Genomic DNA, 24,409 nt, shown 5'->3' with positions numbered 1-24,409 from the left:
CCCTAATGAGGGGTGAATTCTGAGGGTCCTACAAACCTTTCTCTCAGAAGCCCCAGAAACAGCAATAAACAGTTGCTGAAAAGCAGAAAAGCAATGTTGACCTTCATTCTGAGCCCACCACATTGTTTTGTTGCAATGAAAGTAACAAAGAAGAATCTAGAGAGGCTGCCCTAGTCCTACCCTGGGAAAGGGAGTAGATTGGGTCATGCTCTCATAGCAGAGGAGAAGGGCGCTCAGGACAGATGGGCCTGGGGGAGGCCAACTCTATCCGGGCATCAACAAGTCTGGCCAGGGCTGGTGATGTCAGGTTACTTTTTAAAGAAGGCTCCTCTTCCAAACAGAAAGGCAACACTTTGATTTGTGTGCCAGGTTCCCTGAAGGATAAATATGGTGAAGGATGGGCCAAGAGAAGGAGGAAGGGGAAGAGTAGCATATCAAGGGAACACTGTGAGGAGAAAGTAAGTGGGCTCAAAAATGTCCCCTCTAATGTGTGTTCTCCTTCCCCCACCTTGAGAGCCTCCAGGGAGAAGCAGAGCTCTGCCTCTGCTGAGACAGCTGCTGAGATGATCACTGAGTCTGCTGGCAGCTAATATTTCAGCACATGGTACAACTTCTCAAAGGTTCTTTGGAACACCTGGGAGAGTTCCATGCTGGCAAACCCTTCCTCCCTAGGTCCTCGGGGATTTGGAAACAAGGACCCCAGACACAACAACCCTTTCAATATCACACAGGGGCCTCAGCCCCATTTATTTGCACAGCCAGGCGTTCCTGCCACAAACAGCAGTTTTCGATTATCAGTAGCTGTTTCCCTCTAGCCTGGGCAGGGGCTGAGAGAGACAGACACAGAAATGTGATATTTCAGACTCCTTTGAGATCTGAAGAAACCATTTCCTCCTTTCTTGCCATCTCCATAAGATACCTCTGGAAGTATGCTCAACTTATACTCACATGTACAGATTTGCCCATAGGTTAAATAGTGAAGGTTAAGTAAAACTCATTGCACAGACTGTTCCTTTCATCACAGACACAAAGAAGGTGAGACTAAGATGCTATCAAGGAACTAGCCAATCTTGGACCAAGCATACATGCTCCCTTTTTTCTTACTCCATGGAAGAGACTGCTCCATGGGCCTCTCCTGGACCTGTTGCCACGGGGAGATTTAGGAGGCCTTCCAAGGAATGACTCAGCCTTGGCCCTCTTCCATGGCTACAGGAATATTGTTCCTGCAGGTACTATCCAGATTTCAGCTCTAGATGGAACGAAAATAGCTGAAACTCTCAGGAAAGGAATCTAGGGCGTATAGTGCTTGAGTACTGATGGGGAACAATGGCAGCAAACAGCACCAGGGAAGCTGGAGGATGCTCAGTAGGTGAATCGCATCTTTTGCGAGTAGCCCAGTTTGTCCAAGTTGGGATGGCAGGCCAGCTGCACCATTGGGGGTGGCCCACAAAGCAGCACCAGCACATCATCCCCTGGAGCAGGCAGGTGTTCCCGGATCATGTCGGCAGTCACAAAGCCCTTGCTGTAGGCCCAATCTGAAGTTTGGGGAGAAGAAAGTACTTAATACTCCAGATACATGCTGGCAAGCGGGTGTGGTGCCATGAAACTGGCGAGGGCCCTGAAAAGCTATGGAGAAAGTGTCAAGTAGTAGTAGCAGCTGGGAATGGGTATACTAAGCCTGCCTCAGGCTAAGCCTTAGCAGCACAGCCATCCCTGTCACCCACCTGGTAAACAGGAACCCAAAGAAAAGGGACCAGGAGATCCCTGTGTCTGTGCACTCAGACTTCTGAGTTGGCAGTGTGAGGCAAGGTTGATTTGACCAAAGCCAGAACTCACAAAGGGGCAAGGCTTTGATTTTGATGATGAGGGGTTAGTGGGATGTCCAGAAATGGGAAGGATACCTTTTGGGGGATGATCCAGAGTGAACCAGAGCTTAAAGCGATTGGGATAGCGGGCCTGCAGTTCCTCCAAGTCCTCTCGCAAGATGATATCCTTTTCTGTCTGAAATGCAAAGGGGAAGGAAAGTCTTTAGGAGTCTTCTCAGGCCCACATAAAAAGTTTTCTGCTATAACAACTTTTCAACTAAGAAAAAGAATGTTAAGGGAATGCAAAGTTCTAGGAAATAAGCAAGACTTGCAGTGCTTTTAGGGAGTTAGGATAAGGAGAAGAGGGGAACAGCCTTTATCTACATATTATGAAGGAATAAAGATGAATATTTAATCAAGAAGATCTAAGTTTCTGTGCTCCAGACTAGATGCCTTAAAAGTTTTCTTCTTTCCTTGGGGGCCAGTGAAGGAATGTGATTCAGTGCTCTGTCCTTTCTCCTCCTTATTGAAAGAGGAACCTGTACCTTACAGAGGGACCTTGGGCAGAAGCTAAAACAGGGCACTGGGCCAGTTCTGCCCATCCATACCGTGTCTCTTAGCCCTACCCACACAGCAACTTTGAAGTCTTAGGGTGGAGGAAAGCAAACCAACCTGGTTGGCAAAAAGCAGAAAGCACTGGGTTGGATCTTCAGGGACTTTGAGGATGGCCCGGATCAGCTGTAGCATTGGGGTGATTCCTGCATGAAGATACCCCACAATGAAATGTACTGGCCACACTCTGCCCTGTCCTGGGTCCTTAGCTGACCAGCCCTTTCATCTTCATTCTGCTCATTCACCACTGCGCTCCATTTTCCTTTAGCATTCTCATCCTCTAAACTCCTCCTGCATATTCTCCAACATCTGCATTTCCAGGCACCCTTCAAATTCATATGAGTTCATATTGTAGAAATCTTTCTTAGGAACCAATCTAAGACTCTTAATGAAAGTCCTTTGGAGGCTAGGACTTCAATGTCATGGATGACTACAAGTACCTCCAGATTCAAAGATGAGGGTTCTAGAACACTGTATTTGCAGAGGTTAAGTGCATGTACTTAGGCATTAGGTAGAGCCAGATACTAATTTTGCTCTAGGCCATTACAAGCGAAATAACCCTGTGGAAATCATTTAGCCTCTCTGGACCTCCATTGTCTCTCTGTAAAAGGGAAAGGCTAGTACCTACTTCATAGATACATATATATGTGTCTAATTTATGTGTCTAATATATAGTAGTGTATTAGACTACACAGTGTCTAATACATGGTAGTGTCCAATGTTAATTTTCTTTCTTCCTAGCTAGTCATTCCTAGCTGCTTCTCTCTTCTCTCACCTAAAAACTATTAGATCCATAATATGAGGAAAACCCATTTAATTTGTTTCTCTAATTCCATCAGTTAAAATTTTTTTGGTTTCTACCTGGTTATGATTTTGTTTTTCATATGCTAGGGAGCTCTAAGCATTGCTGGAAATCCCCTGATGAACAGCTTGGCTATGATTACCAGTCTTCAGAGGGTCACCTAGGAATTTGCATGGCAACAGGCAACAATAGTGGGAGAGAAAGGCCCTCAGTGTAATGCACCTGTCCCGCCGGCAATCATTCCCAGTTTCTTCGCCACTCGGGGTTCTGGTGGAGATTTCTTGTTGGGCTGAATGTTAAAATGCCCTGAGAAGTCAAGTGAAGAGAGCAGTGGAAGAATAAAGTCAATACAGCGAACTTAGAAAACAAATGCAGAGTTGAAAATATGCCCGAGGCCAGTTGAGCAGCTGCTATGACATCTGATCCTGGAGCTTGGGTGGAAGTTTGACTTGAGCCAGCCCTGACAATAATATACTTGAGGGACAATGGGGCCAGGGCTATCTGTGAGTCAGTTCAGGGCCACACAGCATTATCAACTGCTTCTGGCAAAGTGTCACTCCCTGGTGAAGGAGACAGGCACGAAGCCAGGTGTGAATCTATTTTCTGAAGTGACACACAGCAGCTCCAGGGACTTGCTAATGCACCCAGCTGTTCCCATGGGAAGGGCTGAAAGCTATCTCTGGCTCTCTCCACAGCTCACCCCGGGGGGCAAATTTTTGAAGGAGGGGAAGAGGGGCACATGTTTGCTTTAGTAATCTCCACAGCTGCCATGGCTAGGGAATTCAAGTGGAGGAGGAACTGCTTCCTGTGGCAAATGGGGCTGAGAAACATGCCTTTCTGTCGTATCAGTGCTATGTTTAGAAGGAAAGGCGTCCCCGGCCCTTACACACGTGCACACACATGTGTACACACAGCCATATTGTGCCAAGAGGACTATGGGAACTGATAAAGTGGGAGACAGGTTCAAGGAGAAAACAGGTCATTACCTTTTCCAGTATAAGTGAGCAACCCGCTTGGCCCCCGAAACTCCACCACATCCCCAATCTTCAGGCTATCTAGGTACTGAGACATCTTCCCTCCCTCAGGAAATTTGGGGTGCACACCCTTCAGGTAGACCTTACAAGACAGAGAGAAAAATACCTTATTTGGAATGTCAATGGTTTCTGAGCCCCATGTTGACTAAACCTCCCTGAGGCTGGGGCAGGGATCAGATATGTGCTATCTTTTCCCCATCTACATACTTTCTTTTTTTTTTTTGAGTCAGAGTTTCGCTCTTGTTGCCCAGGCTGGAGTGCAGTGGCGCAATCTCGGCTCACTGAAACCTCCGCCTCCTGGGTTCAAGCGAGTCTCCTGCCTCAGTATCCCGAGTAGCTCACACTTTTTTCATATCCACAACGTATATACCATTTCCGGCTATCAGGCACATCTTAGAAATTTCTACAAATCCCAGAAAGAATGGGTAAGCAGCCCCAGGGTCCCTTCCTAGCCCCTTACCTTGATGACAAGATCTACGTAGCCTTGATCCTCATCACTGGTGACAGGAGTGTACGGTCTGATGACCAGGCTGCCATCAATTCGGGTGGAGAGGTAGATATGTTTGCCTGGGGACCGTGCAGAGAACTACATAAGGGCTGTCTGTGATGTGCTGCATCCCTCAAAATACTCAAAGAGATTTGAGAGGACAAGATGTCTTGCTTCCTGCTGTGGTTCCAAGGAGTTACCAGGCAGGGAAGATTCACCCCGTTGAACCCTCAGTTGGATCTCTCATAAGCCCCCAGTTGAGGAAATGCTTATTTCCAGCGTTTCCTGCCAGTTACTGCCAGGACCTTGACAGATGAGTCAAAAGGGTCTGGGCAATGGGAAAAAGTTAGTAGTGCTTGCTCAGATGGAGTAATTAGCAAATCCTGCGGGGAAGAGGCAAGACTGTTGAGTGTTAAAGCTGGTTGGGGGCCACGGAAGCCACACCCTAGAGGGGCCCAGTGGCACCTCACAGCTTGGAGGATGCAGAGCCAAGTGGGGGAAGGGGAATGGTGTGTGGAGTAAACCGGTTGAAGCAGCCTGTTTCATGAGACCCCAGGAGGGGAGTCACCTTCTGAGGATACCAGGGAAAGGAGCCCATTCCACACTTTCCTTACCCACAGGCAGCCCCAGAGTGTGGTGGGCGGTGGGCAGGGCAAAGCGGAACCTCTTGGTGTTGTGGCTCACAGTCTGGAGGGTGGAGGACACAAGTGTTTCACCAAGCGCGCCTGGCGCTGCCACGTCCCTTGGACATCCCAACCACCATGGGTGCTGTACCCTCCATGCCAGAAGCACTCTGGTCCCCTCCTCCACCCTGCCCCTTTCTTCCCCAACTTACCGTCTTGTCTAGCAGTCGTAGCAGGTACTTTTCATTGGGGTCCAGGAGAGTGACCTGAGGCCGGCGGGACCTCCGAACCAAGTAGGAGCCCACAGCCAGGCCGAGCAGAGTGACCAGCCCCACCCCCAGGGAGGCCAGCAGGACTGGGCTCTGTGGGTAGAGGAGGCAGCGTAACCGCCAGGCTGGGAAAGAGCCCGGGGCTTGGGTGCTGACCGTCCCAGGGGTGGCGATCCCGAGCTCCAGCGCGGAGGCATGCCAAGGGCAGAGGGGTAACCTGACAGGGTCCCGAGCCCGGATGTGCGGGACCGGGACCCCAGCATCCGCGGTGGGCCCAGAGCCCTGCGGGGCGGGGTCGACGGCGACAGCCCCTGGTCCGGAGCTGAGTGGCCAGAACCAGATGGGGAGGGGTCCCCCAGTGGAGGATACTGAACGAGGGTCTTACCGGCTGGATCCCCATGACGGAGCACCTTTTCCTCCACCACCCGACAAGCAGACAGTGCGCCGCGGGGCGGGTCGGAGGGCCGGGCAGGCCTGAGGCTGGGCCGGGCAGGAGGCGGGACCTCGCGGCGCCGGGGGGGCAGGAGGCGGGGCCTGGCGGGGGGTGTCTGTCCGGGGCGGGGCCTAGCAGGAGGCGCCGGCGGCTGGGCCTGTTGGAGGCGGGGCCCGGCAGAGGCGGGGCTGGTCCTCTCTGTGCCCCCACCCGGAAAGGGAATTCCGCTACTCGGTAATTAGGTCTCCGGTGCTCATTCAAGATTTTTTAATTTTTTATTTTTTTCGCTCTGTCGCCCAGGCTGGAGTGCAGTGGCGCGATCTCGGTTACTGCAACCTCCGCCTCCCAGGTTCAAGTGTTTCTCCTGCCTCAGCCTCCCGAGTATCTGGAACTACTGGCATGCGCCTCCACGCCCGGCTAATTTTGACGGAGTCTCGCTCTGTCGCCCAGGCTGGAGGCAGTGGCTGGATCTCAGCTCACTGCAAGCTCCGCCTCCTGGGTTCACGCCATTCTCCGGGTCAGCCTCCCGGAGTAGCTGGGACCACAGGCGCCCGCTTGAATTCCTCGCCTCGCCAATTTTTTGTATTTTTAGTAGAGACGGGTTTCACCGTGTTAGCCAAAGCATGGTCTCATCTCCTGACCTCGCGTGATCCCGCCCCATCTCGCCTCCCAAAGTGCTGGGATTACAGGCTTGAGCCACCGCTACCGCCACCCGGCTAATTTTTTATTTTTTATTTTTTTTTTAATTTTAGTACAAACCGAGCTTCACCGTGTTGGTCAGGTTGGTCTCGAGCTCCAGGCCTCAAATAATCTACCCCCTTCGGCCTCCCAACGTGTTGGGATTACAGGCGTGAGCCATCGCGCTCGGCCCAAGATCTTTTAAGACCGCAGCTCCAGTCTTTCTTCCCAGCGAAGTGGTCCCTGCCACTTCGACCCGCTTATATCCGAACAGGATGGGAGTTCTGCCTAAGGTAGAACCACGCTAAATTGGGGGATTGGAAATCTCTTGAGTCTGCGGGTGCTGAGCGGAGAGTGTTAACGATGAACCGGAGACAGGCTCAAAGTAGAGCAGAAGGGCCTGAAGTTAATCGCTGTGTAGCCACCTTAGTTTTTCAACCGGTTGAATTGCAGCAAGAGAATGGAACAGCCCGGAGGAGTCTCTTACAGGAGTGAACAGTGGCATGGCAACTTCATTTCCTGGTACCTTTTGACAAAAGACTGATTTTGTTTACAGCGCCAAGCTGTCAGCCTATCAGGATCATTCAGGAGCTTCCTTTGGCTTCAAAGTCCAAGCTTCACATCCTGATTTGGGTTCTTGTGCCCTTAGGGTCAAAGAAATTGACTTTTGAGGCAGAGTGTACAGAATAAGAATCTTGCCTCTAGCACTTATTGGCTCTGTGACCTTAGATAGCTTACTCAACCTTAGTTTCTTCATCTACAGATGGATATATATTATCTACAGACAGATAGTATCTAGCTCATAGCCTTAGTATGAGGCTTCAATTGACATATGCTAACGTGCTTAATGTAGTGCCTGTCATAAAGCAAAATATTCAACAGATGGCAGTTACTATTATAACTTAAAAGACAGCACAGAGGGTCAGCTAGGGTTTTAGGAATGAGCTCTGTCTGAGGCACAAGCATGGGACAGGAGGCGGCAGGAAAAGACATCAGGAGCCGCTGGAGCTACAGATTTCCTAAGATGACCATTCTTTCTCATACATGAGTTTCTCAACTAGAATGACATTTGCTTTTTGATGTACAGTGATGGATGAGATCTCTGCAGATGTCAATGTCAACATCTTAAACTAATACCATCAGGGTAGCAGGGACATTGGAGCCCTCAGTTTTCAGTTGTATTTGGTGAACTCTGTGAATGATTCAAGAGATACTTAGTTTTCCTTTTCCTCTGCACTGGCTGAAAATGTTCCTAAGACCCCAGTACACGTTCCTCTGAATTTTTGAAGCAGCCTGCACACTGACTTGAGGGAAGTGAGTGCACCAGCGCATGGTGACGTGCCAATCCATGCAGAGACAGTTGAAAAGGGGAAGGAAGAGACCCTTCCTCTTTTCTGTTCTGAGAGAATGAAGCGATTATGTTTCGGTGCTTCTGACACCCCCACTGCTGGCTTGGTTAAGAAGCCACACTACTGATCCTTGCTACTGCCCTGCTCTGGCTAAAGAGGTTCTAGGCCTTCCTACCTCTAGTGGATAGATGTGGCAAGAGGGGGAGCTATGGAACCAAAGGAGAGCATAACTACTACTCGGGCTTCTCTCAGTGATTGCATTTTCTGAACCCCAAAGTGACACATTCTAACAAGTTTGAGTGTATCACTGGGAACCACAGGACAGAATGGTTGGGTACGGGCTTATCCTGGAAACTAAGCGTCAGACTCAGTAATTGTGGGAAAGCTCCTTTGTTCCTGAAAATGAATGCTGCAGGAGTGGTGGGAAGGGGCTGCTGCCTTGAGTAGGATAGAGATGGGGCCAGATGATCTGCAGGTCTTCCTGTCTCAGAGTCTGTGGAGAATTCCACTCCACCATGACTCACAGTAATCTTTCATTACTCCTTGTTTGGAGGAAAAGATAGACATTTCTGAATTTTTATTTAACCCAGTCTTTTAAGTTTAGGATTTCCTACTGGGTATACAATAAAGAATAGAAGAGACTGGGTTCACACCTGTAATTCTATCACTTTGGGAGGCTGGGGCGGATGGGTCACTTGAGCCCAGGAGTTTGAGACCAGCCTGGGCAACATGGCAAAATCCTGTCTTTACAAAAACACAAAAATTAGCCAAGTGCGATGGCACTGGCCTGTAGTCCTAGATACCAAGGAGGCTGAGGTGGGGGGATCACTTGAGCCTGGGAGATCAACGCTGCAGCGAGGCATGATTGTGCCACTGCACTCCAGCCTGGGCAATAGAGCAAGACCCTGTTTCCAAAAAAAAAAAAAAAAAAAGAATATAATATACTATAGTGTGAGGGGGAAGTAGAATTTCAAATCTGGGTTTTATAATTCTGAATTAGGATGTAAAACACAGTGGCCCTTTTTAGATAAGATGTCCAGAAAGAAGCCTGGAAGAAGACTTGCTCATACAGAGGAGATGGCATGGAGGAATCAGACCAGGAGATGTAATAATGACAAAAAAAAGTAACATTTATTGAACATGCGCAATATAGCAAGAACTGGGTAACTTGCTTTTCACATATTCTGACAACATCCATTTAATCCTGACAACAACTGTGAGATAGATATTATCATTAGTAGTCTCATTTTATGGAGTGGGGGGAAATTGAAGTTTAGGACAAATAAGTAACTTGCCCAAGATCGCCTACTAAATGGCAAACTCAGACTACATACCAGGCAGCTTGATGCTGAAAACTAACAACCCCACACCCCTTTTTGAACTTTTTTTTTTTTTTTTTGAGTCGGAGTCTCGCTCTGTCACCTAGGCTAGAGTGCAGTGGCGTGATCTCGGGTCACTGCAACCTCTGCCTCCCAGGTTCAAGGGAGTCTCCTGCCTCAGCCTCTTGAGTAGCTGGGATTATAGGCACGCGCCACCATGCCCAGCTAATTTTTGTACTTTTAGTAGAGACGGGGTTTCACCATGTTGGCCAGGCTGGTCTCAAACTCCTGACCTCGTGATCCGCCTGCCTCGGCCTCCCAAAGTGCTGGGATTACAGGTGTAAGCCACTGTGCCTGGCTGAACTTTTTAGTATGGAAACTATCAAACATATACAAAAGTAGACAGAACAGTATAATAAAGTCCCATGTATCCATTACCCTCTTCAACAATTACTAAATCATGGTCAGGTTTCTTTCATTTCTTCCCCAGTCCGTTCCTTCCTCCAGTATTATTTTTAAGCAAATCCCATACTTTATATAACTTTGTCCTTAAATATTTTAGTGTGTATCTTTAAAAGATAAGGACTTAAAAATAACCATAATGCCATTATCACATGTAAAATAATTAACAACAATTACTTAGTTTCATCAGATAGCTAGTCAGTATTCAAAGTTCCAGTTGTCTCTTTTTTTTCTTTTTTTTTGAGATGGAATCTCACTCTGTCACACAGGCTGGAGTGCAGTGGCGTGATCTCAGCTCACTGCAAGCTCTGCCTCCCAGGTTCAAGCAATTCTCCCGCCTCAGCCTCCCGAGTACCTGGGATTATAGGCGCCTGCCATGGCGCCCGCCACAGCACCCGGCTACTTTTTGTATTTTTAGTTTCACCATCTTGGCCAGGCTGGTCTTGAACTCCTGACCTCGTGATCCACCTGCCTTGGCCTCCCAAAGTGCTGGAATTACAGGCGTGAGTCACCGCGCCTGGCCCCAGCTGTCTCATTTTAAATTTGTAATTGTCATACATTAAAATAGACTCTTGAGCATACAGTTCTATGAATTCTAGAACATATGTAGATTTGTGTCACCGCTATAATCAGGATATAGACTAGTTTGATCACCCCGCAAAACTCCCATATGCTATCCCTTTATGGCCACATCCTCCCCTTACCTTTAACTCCTGGTTATCGCTGATGTGTTCCCTGTCAATGCACTTTTCCCTCTTCATGAATGTCACATAAATGAAGTCTATACAGTATGTAAGCTTTTGAGTGGATTTCTTTCACTCAGCATAGTTTGAGATTCATCCAAGTTATCATGCGTATTTATGGTTCGTTCTTTTTATTGCTAGTAGTATTCCGTTGTATGGATGTATCATAGTTTGTTTATCCATTCATCAGCTGAAGGGCATCTGAGTTATTTCCAATTTTTGGTGGATGATTGAAACTGGTTTAAACATTCCTGTGCAGATTTCCATGTGAACCTAGTTTTGATTTCTCTGAAATATCCACAAGTGTGATTTCTGGATCACATGGAAGGTGTATATTTAACTTTATAAAAAGCTGCCAAACTGTTTTCCAAGGTGATTTTACCATTTTGCATTCCCACTAGCAACGGATGAGAATTCCAATTGCTCTGGCATTTTCATTAGCACTTGGTATTGTCAGCACTTTTGATTTTGGCCATTCTAACAGGCATGAAGAGGTATCTCATTGTGATTTTACTTTTTTTGCTTTTTTGAGATAGAGTCTCCTCTGTCACCGAGGCTGGAGTGCAATGGTATGATCACAGCTCACTGCAGCCTCAACCTCCCCGGCTCCAGCGATTCTCCTACCTGAGCCTTCCTGAGTAGCTGAGACCGCAGGCATGTGCCACCACTCCTGGCTAATTTTTTTTTTTTTTTTTTTTTGAGATGGAGTCTGGCTCTGTCGCCCAGGCTGGAGTACAGTGGCCGGATCTCAGCTCACTGCAAGCTCCGCCTCCCGGGTTTACGCCATTCTCCTGCCTCAGCCGCCGGAGTAGCTGGGACTACAGGCGCCCGCCACCTCGCCCAGCTAGTTTTTTTGTATTTTTTAGTAGAGACGGGGTTTCACCGTGTTCGCCAGGATGGTCTCGATCTCCTGACCTCGTGATCCGCCCGTCTCGGCCTCCCAAAGTGCTGGGATTACAGGCTTGAGCCACCGCGCCCGGCCTCCTGGCTAATTTTTAAAACATTTTTTTGTAGATATGAGCTTTCACTTTATTGCCCAGGCTGGTTTTGAACTCCTGGGCTCAAGTGATCCTCCCGCCTTGGCCTCCTAGAGTGTTGGGATTACAGACGTGAGCCACCATGCGGTCCTCATTATGATTTTAATTTGCATTTCTCTAATGGTTGATGATAATAAACATGTTCTTATTTACCATCTCTATATTATCTTTGGTGAAGTGTCTATTCAAGTATTTTGTCCATTTTTAATTGGATTGTTTTCTTCCACTTGAGTTGTGAGAGTTCTTTTTTTTTTTTTTTTCTTGAGACAGAGTTTCGCTCGTCACCCAGGCTGGAGTGCAATGGCACGGTCTCGGCTCACTGCAACCTCTGCCTCCAGGGTTCAAGTGATTCTCTGGCCTCAGCTCCCCAAGAAGCTGGAATTACAGGCACCTGCCACCTTGCCCAGCTAATTTTTGAATTTTTAGTAGAGTTGGGGTTTCACCATGCTGGCCAGGCTGGTCTCGAACCCTTGACCTGAAGTGATCTGCCCATTTCGGCCTCCCAAAGTGCCAGGATTACAGGGATGAACCACCGCGCCCGGCTGAGAGTTCTTTATATATTCTGAGTACAAAACTCCTTGTTGGATATTGCGAATACTTTATTTCAGCCTGTGGCTTGTCTTTCCATTGTCTTAAAGTGTCTTTTGCACTGAGAAGATTTTAAATTTTGTTGAATTCCAATTTATCAATTTTTTTTTTTTCTTTAAGATGAAGTCTCGCTCTGTTGCCCAAGCTGGAGTGCAGTGGCACAATCTCGGCTCACTGCAACCTCCAACTCCCGTATTCAAGTGATTCTCTTTCCTCAGCCTCCTGAGTAGCTGGGAGTACAGGCGTGCTCCACCATGCCCAGCTAATTCTTGTATTTTTAGTGGAGACAGGGTTTCACTATGTTGGCCAGGCTGATCCAATTTATCAATTCTTTAAATGCAGCATGCTTTTGGGTGTCATATCTGAGAACACTTTGCCTAACCCCAAGTTACAAAGATTTTATCCTATATTTTCTTCTAAAAGTTTTATAGCTTTGTGGTTTACATTTCTATCCATAATCTATTTTGAATTTTATTTTGCATGAAGTATAAGGTTTAGGTTATGGTTTGTTTATTTTTGTATACAGATGTTGTTTTGTTCCAGCTTCTTTTGTAGAAAAGACTATCCTTTCTCCATTGAGCTGCTTTTGCACCTTCCTCAAAAATCAGTTGGTATGTTTTTGTGGGTCTATTTATGATTTCTGTATTCTGTTATATTGAACTATGTGTCTGTCCCCTCATGAATATCATACTGTCTTGATTCCTGCAGCTTTATAGTAAGTCCTGAAATCAGATAGTGTGATTCCTCCAACTTTATTCTTCTTTTCCAACATTGTTTTAACTATTCTGGTTCTTTGCCTTTCCATATAAATTGAGATTAGCTTGTCTATACCTCCAAAAGAATTCTGCTGGGATTTCAGTTGGAATTGTGTTAAATCTATACATCAATATGGAAGAGAATGAGATCTTTATTATGTTAAGTTTTCAAATCCATGAATAGAATGTCTCCATTTCTTTAGGTCTTTTAAAATTTCTTTCATTAGTATTTAATACTTTCCAACATACACATTATGTATATATTTTGTTAGATTTATACTTAAGTTTTGGCACAACATTTAGTTATAAACAATAAGAAACTTGAAGAAAATTGCTGACATTTAGTTATAAACAATAAGAAACTTGAAGAAAATTGCTGGATATAAGATGAAGCTAAAATAGAATGAAGTCCATTTCACCATAATTATTAAATATACAGTAATAGTTTAGTATGCTAATATCAACAGAAAATACAAAGTACCTAGGAAATAAAAATAACAAAGGAGGTACAGGACTCTCATGAGAAAATTATCAAATATCCTTAAATGACATATAAAGAAGTCTTCCCATTTCAGTGGACGGCAACTCCATCCTTCCAGTAGTTTGGACAAAAACTTTGCAGTTATCCTTACTCCTTTTCTCAATGCTTACAACCAATTTTCAGAAAATCCTTTCGGTTTTGTCTTCAAAATATATTAAACATTTGGCTGTTTTCACCGCTTCCATTGCCACCACGCTGGTCTAAACCACCATCTTTTCTTGCCTGGATTCCTGCAGAAGCGTCCTCATTGGCCCTGTTTCCATCCTTGTTCCTCTATAATCTAGTCTCTGCATAGTAGGCAGAGTATTACTTTTATAACTTCAGCCAGATCATGCCAAACCCTTCACTCGAAACCCTGCAGTTCTTCTGCTTCACACTTGTTTATCTTCATTATCTCTCTCCTGCTTTAGTATGTAAGCTCCATGAGGGTTGCAAACTTGGTCTGTTTACCGATGTGGCTAGGATAATGCAAATAATAAAAAAGGCAATTATTTGTTCTAGGAAAAAAATTACACACAAACTATAATCACAGAGCGCTACTGTTTAATCAAGAGGTCAAACAATTCCCAAGCACAGTGAAGCTTCTAGGCCGACTTGCCACATCTCCATAAATCCAGTCGGTCAGGAAACAGTGGGCCCTTGAGTACCCATGACACAGCAGGCAGCATGGGCTTAACAGTTCCCCTTTCCCCGAAAGTTCCAAGAGGGAACTTGGTGAACTGTAGCAATGTTGAGTGGGACTGGGTGGATGCTGAGCACACAGTGGATCTGTCTCACGGCTGAGAAATGCTAAGCTTAGGAAACCCCCAGTCTTATAAGGGGACCGCTAGCAAGCCTGCCCAATCTTTGCCCCACAGGGAGACATTATCTTTATTTTTCTGGTTAGCAAAGAAATATCTGGGGAGGGAGAAGTGGGGAGATCTTACTATCCCTTAATATGGCTGGAGAACCATGCTTCTAAATCTCTCCCAGAGGGAGTCACTGTCTTAATAAACAAACCTGCCCTCTGCCAAAGGAAGACACTACCTCTAGCTTCTAAGGCTGTTTGCTGCCCAAAAATCCTGGAAAAGATAGTCTGAGATGTACAAATGCTTTGGAGAATTGTCTCACAACTACTTGTTCAGCAGTGAATGTTTTACAAAAGCATCATAATGTAAGCATTAATTTAACTATATTGAAAGAATGGGGCTGGGTGAGGTGGCTTACACCTGTAATCTCAACACTTTGGGAGGCCAAGGCGGGTGGATCACCTGAGGCCAGGAGTTCGAGACCAGCCTGGCCAACATGGTAAAACCCCGTCTCTACTAAAAATACAAAAATTAGCCAGGCGTAGTGGTGGGCACCTGTAATCCCAGCTACTCGGGAGGCTGAGGCACGAGAATCGCTTGAACCCAGGAGGTGGAGATTGCAATGAGCTGAGATTGTGCCACTGCCTCCAGCCTGGGTGACAAAGTGAGACTCTGTCTCGAAAAGAAAGAAAAAGAAAAAAGAAAGAAAGAAAGAATAGAAGAAAGATAAATGCATATTTGTTGAGTTGGATAAAAAGACATGTCCTAACATGACAAGGAATTGTCTATAAAACAAACATTTTAAAATGGCAGTGTAAGTATATTATTTAGAAAGATGGATGCAACACTAGAAGAAATAGTAGAAAGCCTTATAGTTATGTTTAGGGAACAGAACTAGGGAAAAGGGAGGTGGGGCTGTTTTTCTCTTTCTCTCCCCTTCCTCCCTTCCTTCCTCCCTCCCCTCCTCCCCTCCTTCCCCTCCTCCCCTCCTTCCCTTCCTTCCCTTCCTTCCCTTCCTTCCCTTCCTTCCCTTCCTTCCCTTCCTTCCTCTCTTCCGTTCTCCTTCCTTCCTTCCTTTTTTTTTCTTTCTTTCTTTCCTTTCTGTCTTTCTACTGAGTTTCGCTCTTGTTGCCCAGGCTGGAGTGCAGTGGTGCTCACTGCAACCTCCACCTCCAGGGTTCAAGCAATTCTCCTGCCTCAGCCTTCTGGGTGGCTGGGATTACAGGCATGCACCACCACGCCCAGCTAATTTTGTATTTTTAGTAGAGATGGGGTTTCTCCATGCTGGTCAGGCTGGTCTCTAGCTCCTGACCTCAGGTGATCTGCCTGCCTTGGCCTCCCAAAGTGCTGGAATTACAGGCGTGAGCCACCGTGCCCGGCTGGGGCTGTTTTTCGTTATAATGCTTTTGTTGATAATTTTTTTTTAATCTCCAATGATCTGTGATCATGCCTTATTGAACCTGACCGATCAGCAGCCTTTGATCCAGCTGATTATTACCTACTTTTGAAGCACTGTCTTTACAGTACACTCCATTGGTTTGCCTCCTACCTCTGTATCTACCCTTTCCCACTCTCTTTTCTTGGTCCCCCTTCATCTGCTCTACCTCTTGATGTTGAAAGGATCCAGGGCTTGGTCCTTGCCAATCTCATGGCTTTATACAGTGACAAATCTCAAATTGTGCAACCAGGAAGTTATTAGAAATCGTGACAATAACAAGTTTGGTTGAGTGGTAGAGGTAAAATCTTGGTTGGAGGGAGTCAGAGAGAGAAGTCCATAGATTTATAAAATATAGGTATAATCCTTTCAAGGATTCAGATTATTTTTACACTATAAATCCCAAGTGCTTATATTGACCAAACACAAATCTAAATGTAAAGACTTTACATTCATGAATTTTCCCTTATAAATATTTTTCCAGACACGTTTTATGTACCATGACTTATTCGTTGAACTAGTGGTTTTGCCTTTTGTGGTGGAAAGAATTTCTTTTGACCCATCTGCTGTTTGAAGAATCTGTTCTCTTCTTGCATCATTTTGACACTCTCTGCTTTTAGGACAACTGTTTAAATGTGGTCTCACTCTGTCACGGAAGCTATTGCTGATTTATCACAGAGCAGGGTTTCTCAACCTTGGCGCTATTCACATTTTAGACTGGTCAATTCTTTGTTGTCAAGGGCTGTTCTGCCCATCATAGTTTGCTTAGCAGTATGAACCAAAAGTATCCAAGACAGGTCTCAATCAACTCAGAAAGTTTGTTTTGCCAAGGTTAGGGATGCACCTGTGACACAGCCTCAGGAGGTCCTGACTACGTGTTCCAAGGTGGTCAGAGCACAGCTTGGGTTTATACGTTTTAGGGAGACATAAGACATCAATCAATACATGTAAGACGTACTTTGGTTTGGTCCAGAAAGGCAGGACAACTTGAAGCAGGGGCTTCCAAGTCATAGGTAGATAAGAGACAAATGTTTGCATTATTTTGAGTCTTCGATCTGCCTTTCACTGAATATGCAATTTACATGTGAGGTGGGGGTAGAGGAATGATCACTTATGCCTTAGCTTGGCTCGGTGAATCTGCATTTTTACATAAACAAGAAGTCAGAGGGATATATCAGATACGCATTTGTCTCAGGTGAGCAGGACGACTTTGAGTTCTTTGTCCCGCATCTTTGAAGAGAAGCTATCAATTTACATTGCCAAGGTGAAATTCAACAGAACTGTTTTAGGGTAAAGATCCTGAGGCCCACAAGGAATTTCCTTGCGGGCAAATGGTGAGGAAGGAATATAGCTTTAAAAAACAAAAATCTGCTCTCTTTTCCTTTCTCTGCCATCGTGCTGTGTTCTTGCTTCCAGTTCTCGCCATGTCTTCTCACAGGACTTTCAGGATTAAGCGATTCCTGGCCAAGAAACAAAAGCAAAATCGTCCCATTCCCCAGTGGATTCAGATGAAAAATGGAAATAAAATAAGGTACAACTCCAAAAGGAGACATTGGAGAAGAACCAAGCTGGGTCTATAAAGAATTGCACATGAGATGGCACATATATTTGTGTTGTCTGAAGGTCACGATCACATTACCATATCAAACTGAAAATGTCACCACTCTCTGGAGAGTTCGACGTATTTTCCTCTCTGAATCTATTATGAATGCGTTGGTTGGCTGGGTTCAGTAATAAATATGTGAGGCCTTTCATTTCAAAAAAAAAAAAAAGCAAAAATCTTTGTAGCTATCTTATTTAGGAATAAAATGGGAGGCAGGGCTGGGCGCGGTGGCTCATGCCTATAATCCCAGCACTTAGGGAGGCCGAGGCAGGTGGATTGCCTGAGGTCAGGAGTTCGAGACCAGCCTGGCCAACATGGTGAAACTCTGTCTCTACTGAAAATACAAAAATTAGCTGGGCTTGGTGGCGGGGACCTGTAATCCCAACTACCCGGGAGGCAGAAGCAGAAGAATTGCTTAAACGTAGAGGGCAGATGTTGCAGTGAGCTGAGATCGTGCCACTGCACTCCAGCCTGGGCAACAAGAGGGAAAACTCTGTCTCAAAAAACAAACAAACAAAAAAAGAGAGGGAGGCAGTTTTGTCTGATTGACACAGTTCCCAGCTTGACTTTTCCTTTTGGCTTAGTGATTTTGGGGTCCTGAGATTTATTCTCCTTTCACAGCGGCATCCCCAGCTATTGCACTAGATGTCGATAGTATCCTCTAGTTGTGACAACCAAAAATATCTCCAGACATTGCTGAATGTCCCCTGGGGGGAAAATTGCTCCTGATTGAGAACTACAGTTGAAAAGAGGACCCTGGAACAATGGAATGCAGGGAGGCTGGGAAGAAAGTATATGCAGGGCGAGGGTAGAGTGGAACTAGGGAAGCAAAATCAAACACTTCTTGGTGGTCTCATTTTATTTTTGCTTTTGCTCTGTTCTTTGCCACTCTTTGTTGTTTAAAACAGCCCAAGTTTCAGCATCTATTTTTCAGCATCTGCTATACTTCTTGCACACCTTTCCTGCCATGGTAGAGGCTGGGGTGAGAAGCCAATATCTGGAGGGAATTAGTACCTTCCATGGGCACAGAAAGAGCCCTGGAAATAACTGAGAATGATTGTTCCTTTCTTTCTTTTTTCTAATTGTTTCTTTAATCTTTGTTTTCCTGCCCACTGCCCCTCATTGTGAGTGGTGCTGTGCCTTGATCAGTCTTTGCTAAGGACATGGTCTGAATCAAGTCCAAGTTCTCCATGCCTCTTTGAGCCTTGAAATTCGTCAAAGAATAAAGGGAAATTGTATTCCAGGAAGTGAGTAGAGTGTAGGATGGCCAGTAGCAATGAGCTGGCAGATGTACGCAGTGGCTAGACGGCATTCTTGCGAAGAATTAGGAGTTAACCCTTTATAAGATGATGATACTGATGGTATTAGCTAATAAAAACAAGCCCTTAGTACATGCCTGCTACTGTTTTAACTGTGTTTCATTAATTAAATCATTTAATTTTCACAACCTCATGAGTAGGAGATATTTTTATTCCTATATTAGAGATGAGAAAAAAAATGCCCAGAGGGGTCAAAATAACTTGCTCAAGAGGCAGAGCTATGTTTTTTTATTCACTCTGCCTTCAAATCCTCATTCTTAAGGTCAATGATATTTACAAACCACATGGTCACTCTAGAAAATGCCAGTGACATTGAACAAGGTTCCTATGGAAGTTGGGGATACTTTGTTAGATTTTTGTTGGTTTTGTTTTGCCTTTAGCAATATCTGCAGTGGCTGGATTGTTTTCAGTGGGCAGATCTCCTCAGGTACTGGGACAAGGTTTCTGATAAGCATGAGAGGTCATCAGGGCTCCTCATGTCTTGATATCACTGACACCGAGTACTGACCCAGACATTGAACTGCTTGCATCTCCTACCACACCTCACCTCCCTGATATCTTTTCTTCCATGCTTACACAGATTTAACTCAGTGGTCCATCCCTATAGTCATTGCCTTGCATATATTTCTAACTTCTTTGCTTCTCAATTAATTGTATAAGATTGGAAAATCCACAGCAAAGTTTAAATCCAATGGTCAATCTTCTCTATTCTGAGTCTTCACCTATTTAGCTCACCATGGCTGGGGGAAACACACAACCATGCTGATTGGCGTCATGTTGAGTTCAAAATCAAGAGCCTTGAGTAGGCCCTTAATGTTGTCTGTAATGCCTCCCTAATCCATTCTGTCTCATATTCTCATAGACAATTTCCCACCTTCTCTGTCCTCTAAGCCTCCAATACCTTTTCTCCATCCTCACTCTCAATTGATAACTTTACCTCTTTTTTTAACTGAGAAATTAAAGCAATCAGAAGAGAACTTCTACAGACTCCCTCCACCGTATCTACCTAGCCACCAGCTTTAGCACCCATATACTCTGCCTTCTCCACCTGCTACCATTAGTTAATTTAAAATCACTCCCTCTGCTCAAGCACTGGATCTCATCTCCCTTCCTCTAATGAAGAACATTGCTGTACAATTCTCCTATAAATAAATTACCAGTGATTTATTTATTGGCTTCCTTCCTTCATAGCAATCAAGTTTGCCACATTGATTGACTTTTCCTTTCCCAAAAGATTTCTCTGTGGTGGGTGACACTGTTGGATAGCATTTTACCCACAGTAGAACTTCTTTCAAAATTGGAGTCAGTCCTCTCACATCCTGCTGCTGCTTCATCAATTAAGTTTATATAATGTTCTAAATCTTTTGTTGTCATTTCCATGTTCATAACATCTTCACTAGCAGTGGATTCCATTTCAAGAACCCCGCTTCTTTGATCATCTGTTGTGGGAAGTCAGAGACCCCGAATGGAGGGAGTGGCTGGGGCCGTGGCAGAGGAACATAAATTGTGAAGATTTCATTTTAATATGGACATTTATCAGTTCCCAAATAATACTTTTGTAATTTCTTACACCCATCTATACGTCAATCTCTGAAAATAAGTTTTGGATATTTCATTTTAATATGGACATGTATCAGTTCCCCAAAATAATGCTCTTATAATTTCTTATGCCTGTCTTTTATCTCTTAATCCTGTTATCTTCATAAGCTGAGAATGTACATCACCTCAGGACCACTATTGTGTTAGCTGTACAAATTGATTGTAACTATTGTGTTAGCTGTACAAATTGATTGTAAAACATGTGTGTTTGAACAATATGGAATCAGTGCATCTTGAAAAAGAAGAAAATAACAATGATTTTCAGGGAACAAGGGAAGACAACCATAAGGTCTGACTGCCTGCGGAGTCAGGCAAAATAGAGCCATATTTTTCTTCTTGCGGAGAGCCTATAAACAGACGTGGAAGTAGGGAAGATATCACTAAATTCTTTTCCTAGCAAGAAATATTAATAATTAATACCCTGGGTAAGGAATGCATTCCTGGGGGCAGGTCTATAAATGGCTGCTCTGGGAGTGTCTGTCTTATGTGGTTGAGATAAGGACTGAGATACGCCCTGGTCTCCTGCAGTACCCTGAGGCTTATTAGGATGGGGGAAAAAAACCCAGCCTGGTAAATTTGAGGTCAGACTGGTTCCCTGCTCTTAAACCCTGTTTTCTTTTGTTTAAGATGTTTATCAAGACAATATATGCACAGCTGAACATAGACCCTCATCAGTAGTTCTGAATTTGCCCTTGTCCTGTTTCCTCAGAAGCATGTAATCTTGGTTCTCCTTTTTGCCCTTTGAGCATGTGATCTTGTGACCTACTCACTGTTCTTGCACCCCCTCCCCTTTCGAAATCCTTAATAAAACTTGCTGACTTTAAGGCTCAGGTGGGCATCACGGTTCTACCGATATTTTACCCTGGAGGCCTAGGTGTAAAATTCCTCTGTTTGTACTCTTTCTCTTTATTTCTCAGCCAGTCGACACTTATGGAAAATAGAAAGAACCTATGTTGAAATATTGGGGGCTGGTTCCCCCGATAATCATCCATAAGAAGTAACTCCTTACCTGTTCAAGTTTTATCATGAGATAGCAGCAATTCAGTCTTATCTTCAGGCTTTACTTCTAATTCTAGTTTTCTTGAACCAGAAGTACCACCTCTGCAGGTACTTCCTCCATTGAAGTCTTGAAACCTTCAAAGTCATTCATGAAAGTTAGAATCAATTTCTTCCAAACTCTTGTCATTGTTGATATTTTGACCTTCCCTCATGAATAAGAAATGTTCTTAATGACATCTGAAATGGTAAATGCTTTTGAGATTTTTCAACTTATTTTTCCCAGATCCATCAGAGGAATCTTGCAACTATCACCTCACTAGGCCGGGTTCAGAGTCTCATACCTGTAATCCCAACACTTTGGGAGGCTGAGGTCAGCAGATCACTTGATCAGGAATTCCAGACCTGCTTGGGCAACATAGTGAAACCCTGTCTCTACTGAAAATAAAAACAATAGCCATGCATGGTGGCAGGTGCCTGTAGCTTTTGCTACTCAGGAGGCAGAGGCAGGAGAATCGCTTGAACCCTGAAGGTAAAGGTGGCAGTGAGCCGAGATTGCGCCACTGCACTCCAGCCTGAGTGATGAAGCAAGACTCCATCTCAAAAACAAACAAACAAAACCAAAAAAACTATAGCCTTATTAAATGTATTTCTTAAATAATAAGACTTGAAAGTCAAAATTACTCCTTTTTTTTTTTTTTTTTTTTTGAGACGGAGTCTCGCTCTGTCGCCCAGGCTGGAGTGCAGTGGCCAGATCTCAGCTCACTGCAAGCTCCGCCTCCCGGGTTCCCGCTATTCTCCTGCCTCAGCCTCCCGAGTAGCTGGGACCACAGGCGCCGCCACCTCGCCCGGCTAATTTTTTGTGTTTTTAGTAGAGACGGGGTTTCGCCGTGTTAGCCAGGATGGTCTCGATCTCCTGACCTTGTGATCCGCCCATCTCAGCCTCCCAAAGTGCTGGGATTACAGGCTTGAGCCACCGCGCCCGGCCCAAAATTACTCCTTGATCCACCCATAGATGACAGAATGGATGTTGTGTTGGCAGGCATAAAAACAATATGAATCTTCTCATATATCTCCATCAGAGTTCTTGGGTGATCAGGTGCTTTGCCAATGAGCAATAATGTTTTAAAAGGAATCTTTTTTTTTTTTTTTTTTTTTGAGCAACAGTTCTCAACAGTGGACTTAGAATATTCAGCAAACCATGCTATCAACAGATGTGCTGTCATTCAGGCTTTGTTATTCCATTTCTAGAGCACAGGTGGAGAAGATTTAGCATATTTCTTTAGGGCCCTAGGATTTTTGGAATGGTAAATGAGCATTGGCTTCAACTTAAAGGCCACCAGCTGCATTAGTCCCAAAGAAGAGAGTGAGCCTGTCTTTTGATGCTTTGAAGTCAGGCATTGACTTCTCCTCTCTAGCTATGAAAGTCCTAGATGGCATCTTCTTCCATCAGAAGGCTGTTTCATTCACGTTGAAATCTGTCGTTTAGTGTAGCCACCTTCATCAGTGATCTTAGCTAGATCTTCTGGATATCTTGCTACACTTCAGCTCTTGCTGCTTCACCTTGCACTTTTACATTATGGAGAGGGCTTCTTTCCTTAAACTTATGAACCAATCTCTGCTAGCTTCAAACTTTTATTCTGCAGCTTCTTCACATCTCTTAGCCTCCATAGAATTGAAGAGAGTTAGGGCCTTGCTCTGGATTAGGCTTTGGCTTAAGGGAATGTTTTGGCTGGTTTGATCTATCCAGACTACTCAAACTTTCTCCCTATCAGCAATAAGACTGTTTCACTTTCTTATCATTCATATGTTCACTGGAGGAGCACTTTAAATTTCCTTCAGGAACTTTTTAACTGTATTCACAGCTCAGCTAACTGTTTGACACAAGAGGCCTAGCTTTCAGCCTGTCTTGGTTTTCAACATGCCTTCCTCTCTAAGTTTCATCATTTCTGCCTTTTGATTTAAAGAGAGAGACATGTGATTCTTTTTACTTTAACACCTAGAGGCTGGTGTAGGTTTATTAACTGGTGTAATTTCTTTTTCTTTCTTTCTTTCTTTCTTTCTTTCTTTCTTTCTTTCTTTCTCTTTCTTTCTTTCTCTTTCTTTCTCTCTCTCTCTCTTCCGTCCTTCCTTCCTTCCTTCCTTCCTTCTTTCTTTCCTTTTTTCTTTTTAATTTGAATCTGAGTTTCACTCTTATTGCCCAGGCTGGAGTGCAATGGTACGATCTTGGCTCACCACAACCTCTGCCTCCTGGGTTCAAGTGATTCTCCTGCCTCAGCCTCCCAAGTAGCTGGGATTACAGGTGCCCACCACCACACCTGGCTAATTTTGTATTTTTAGTAGAGACGGGGTTTCTCCACGTTGGTCAGGCTGGTCTTGAACTCCCGACCTCAGGTGATCTGCCCATCTTGGCCTCCCAAAGTGCTGGGATTACAGGCATGAGCCACTGCACCCGGCCTTTTTTTTTTTTTTTTCTGAGATGGAGTCTTACTCTGTTGCCCAGGCTGGACTGCAGTGGTGCGATCTTGGCTCACTGCAACCTCTGCCTCCCAGGTTCAAGTGCTTCTCCTGCCTTAGGCTTCTGAGTAGCTGGGATTACAGGCATGCACCACCACTGGCTAATTTTTATATTTTTAGTAGAGATGCGGTTTCACTATGTTGGCCAGGCTGATCTCGAACCCCTGACCTCAGGTCTCAGCCTCCCAAAGTGCTAGGATTTCAGGTGTGAGTCACCGTACCTGGCCAGTTGGTGTAATTTCGATATTGTGTCTCAGGGAGTAGAGAGGCCCAAGGAGAAGGAGAGGGATGGGGAGTGTCTGGCTGGTTGTTGGAGCAGTCAGAACACATACATTTATTGATCAACTTTGCTGTCTTATAAGGGTTAGTTCATGGCACCCCAAAATAACATGAGTAACATCAAAGATCACTGACCACAGATCACCATGACAGATATAATAATAATGATGAAAAAGTTTGAAATATTTTGAGAATTATCAAAATGTGACACAGAGACATGAAGTGAGCATATGTTGTTGAGGAAATGGTGCTGAGAGTCTTGCTCAATGCAGGGTTGCCACAAACCTTCAATTTGTAAAGCACACGATATCTGCAAAGAACATTTTAAAGTGAAAT

General features: G+C 44.8%; 2 protein-coding genes across 4 annotated transcripts; one reads left to right on the top strand and one right to left on the bottom strand.

Moving 5' to 3' along the window:
- Positions 1-715: 715 nt before the first annotated feature.
- On the bottom strand, positions 716-6,132 carry LOC101004259 (NADH-cytochrome b5 reductase 1). 3 transcript variants are annotated; one of them, XM_031656945.1, is made up of 9 exons: positions 6,018-6,132; positions 5,576-5,725; positions 5,355-5,427; positions 4,714-4,820; positions 4,206-4,335; positions 3,442-3,525; positions 2,478-2,563; positions 1,902-2,001; positions 716-1,626 (listed from the first exon to the last, which is right to left on the bottom strand). In XM_031656945.1, exons 1-9 carry the CDS (start codon positions 6,030-6,032, stop codon positions 1,466-1,468), a joined length of 906 nt encoding a protein of 301 aa, XP_031512805.1. In that variant the 5' UTR covers positions 6,033-6,132; the 3' UTR covers positions 716-1,465. The 3 variants fall into 3 exon arrangements, with proteins under 3 accessions (XP_031512805.1, XP_003893333.1, XP_009187970.2); XM_003893284.4 differs by having other exon boundaries at positions 716-1,535; positions 6,018-6,131; XM_009189706.4 differs by lacking the exon at positions 716-1,626 and having other exon boundaries at positions 1,671-2,001.
- A 10,566-nt stretch (positions 6,133-16,698) lies between these two features.
- LOC108584558 (60S ribosomal protein L39-like) lies at positions 16,699-17,532 on the top strand. The gene has a single exon (XM_017955346.3). It carries the CDS (start codon positions 17,092-17,094, stop codon positions 17,338-17,340), a length of 249 nt encoding a protein of 82 aa, XP_017810835.3. The 5' UTR covers positions 16,699-17,091; the 3' UTR covers positions 17,341-17,532.
- The last annotated feature ends 6,877 nt before the right edge of the window (positions 17,533-24,409 follow it).

Source organism: Papio anubis, chromosome 1 (assembly GCF_008728515.1).
Source record: "Papio anubis isolate 15944 chromosome 1, Panubis1.0, whole genome shotgun sequence".
Lineage (NCBI taxonomy): Eukaryota > Metazoa > Chordata > Mammalia > Primates > Cercopithecidae > Papio > Papio anubis.
Note: the sequence above shows the minus strand (reverse complement) of the source record. Positions and strands in the feature narration are given on the sequence as shown.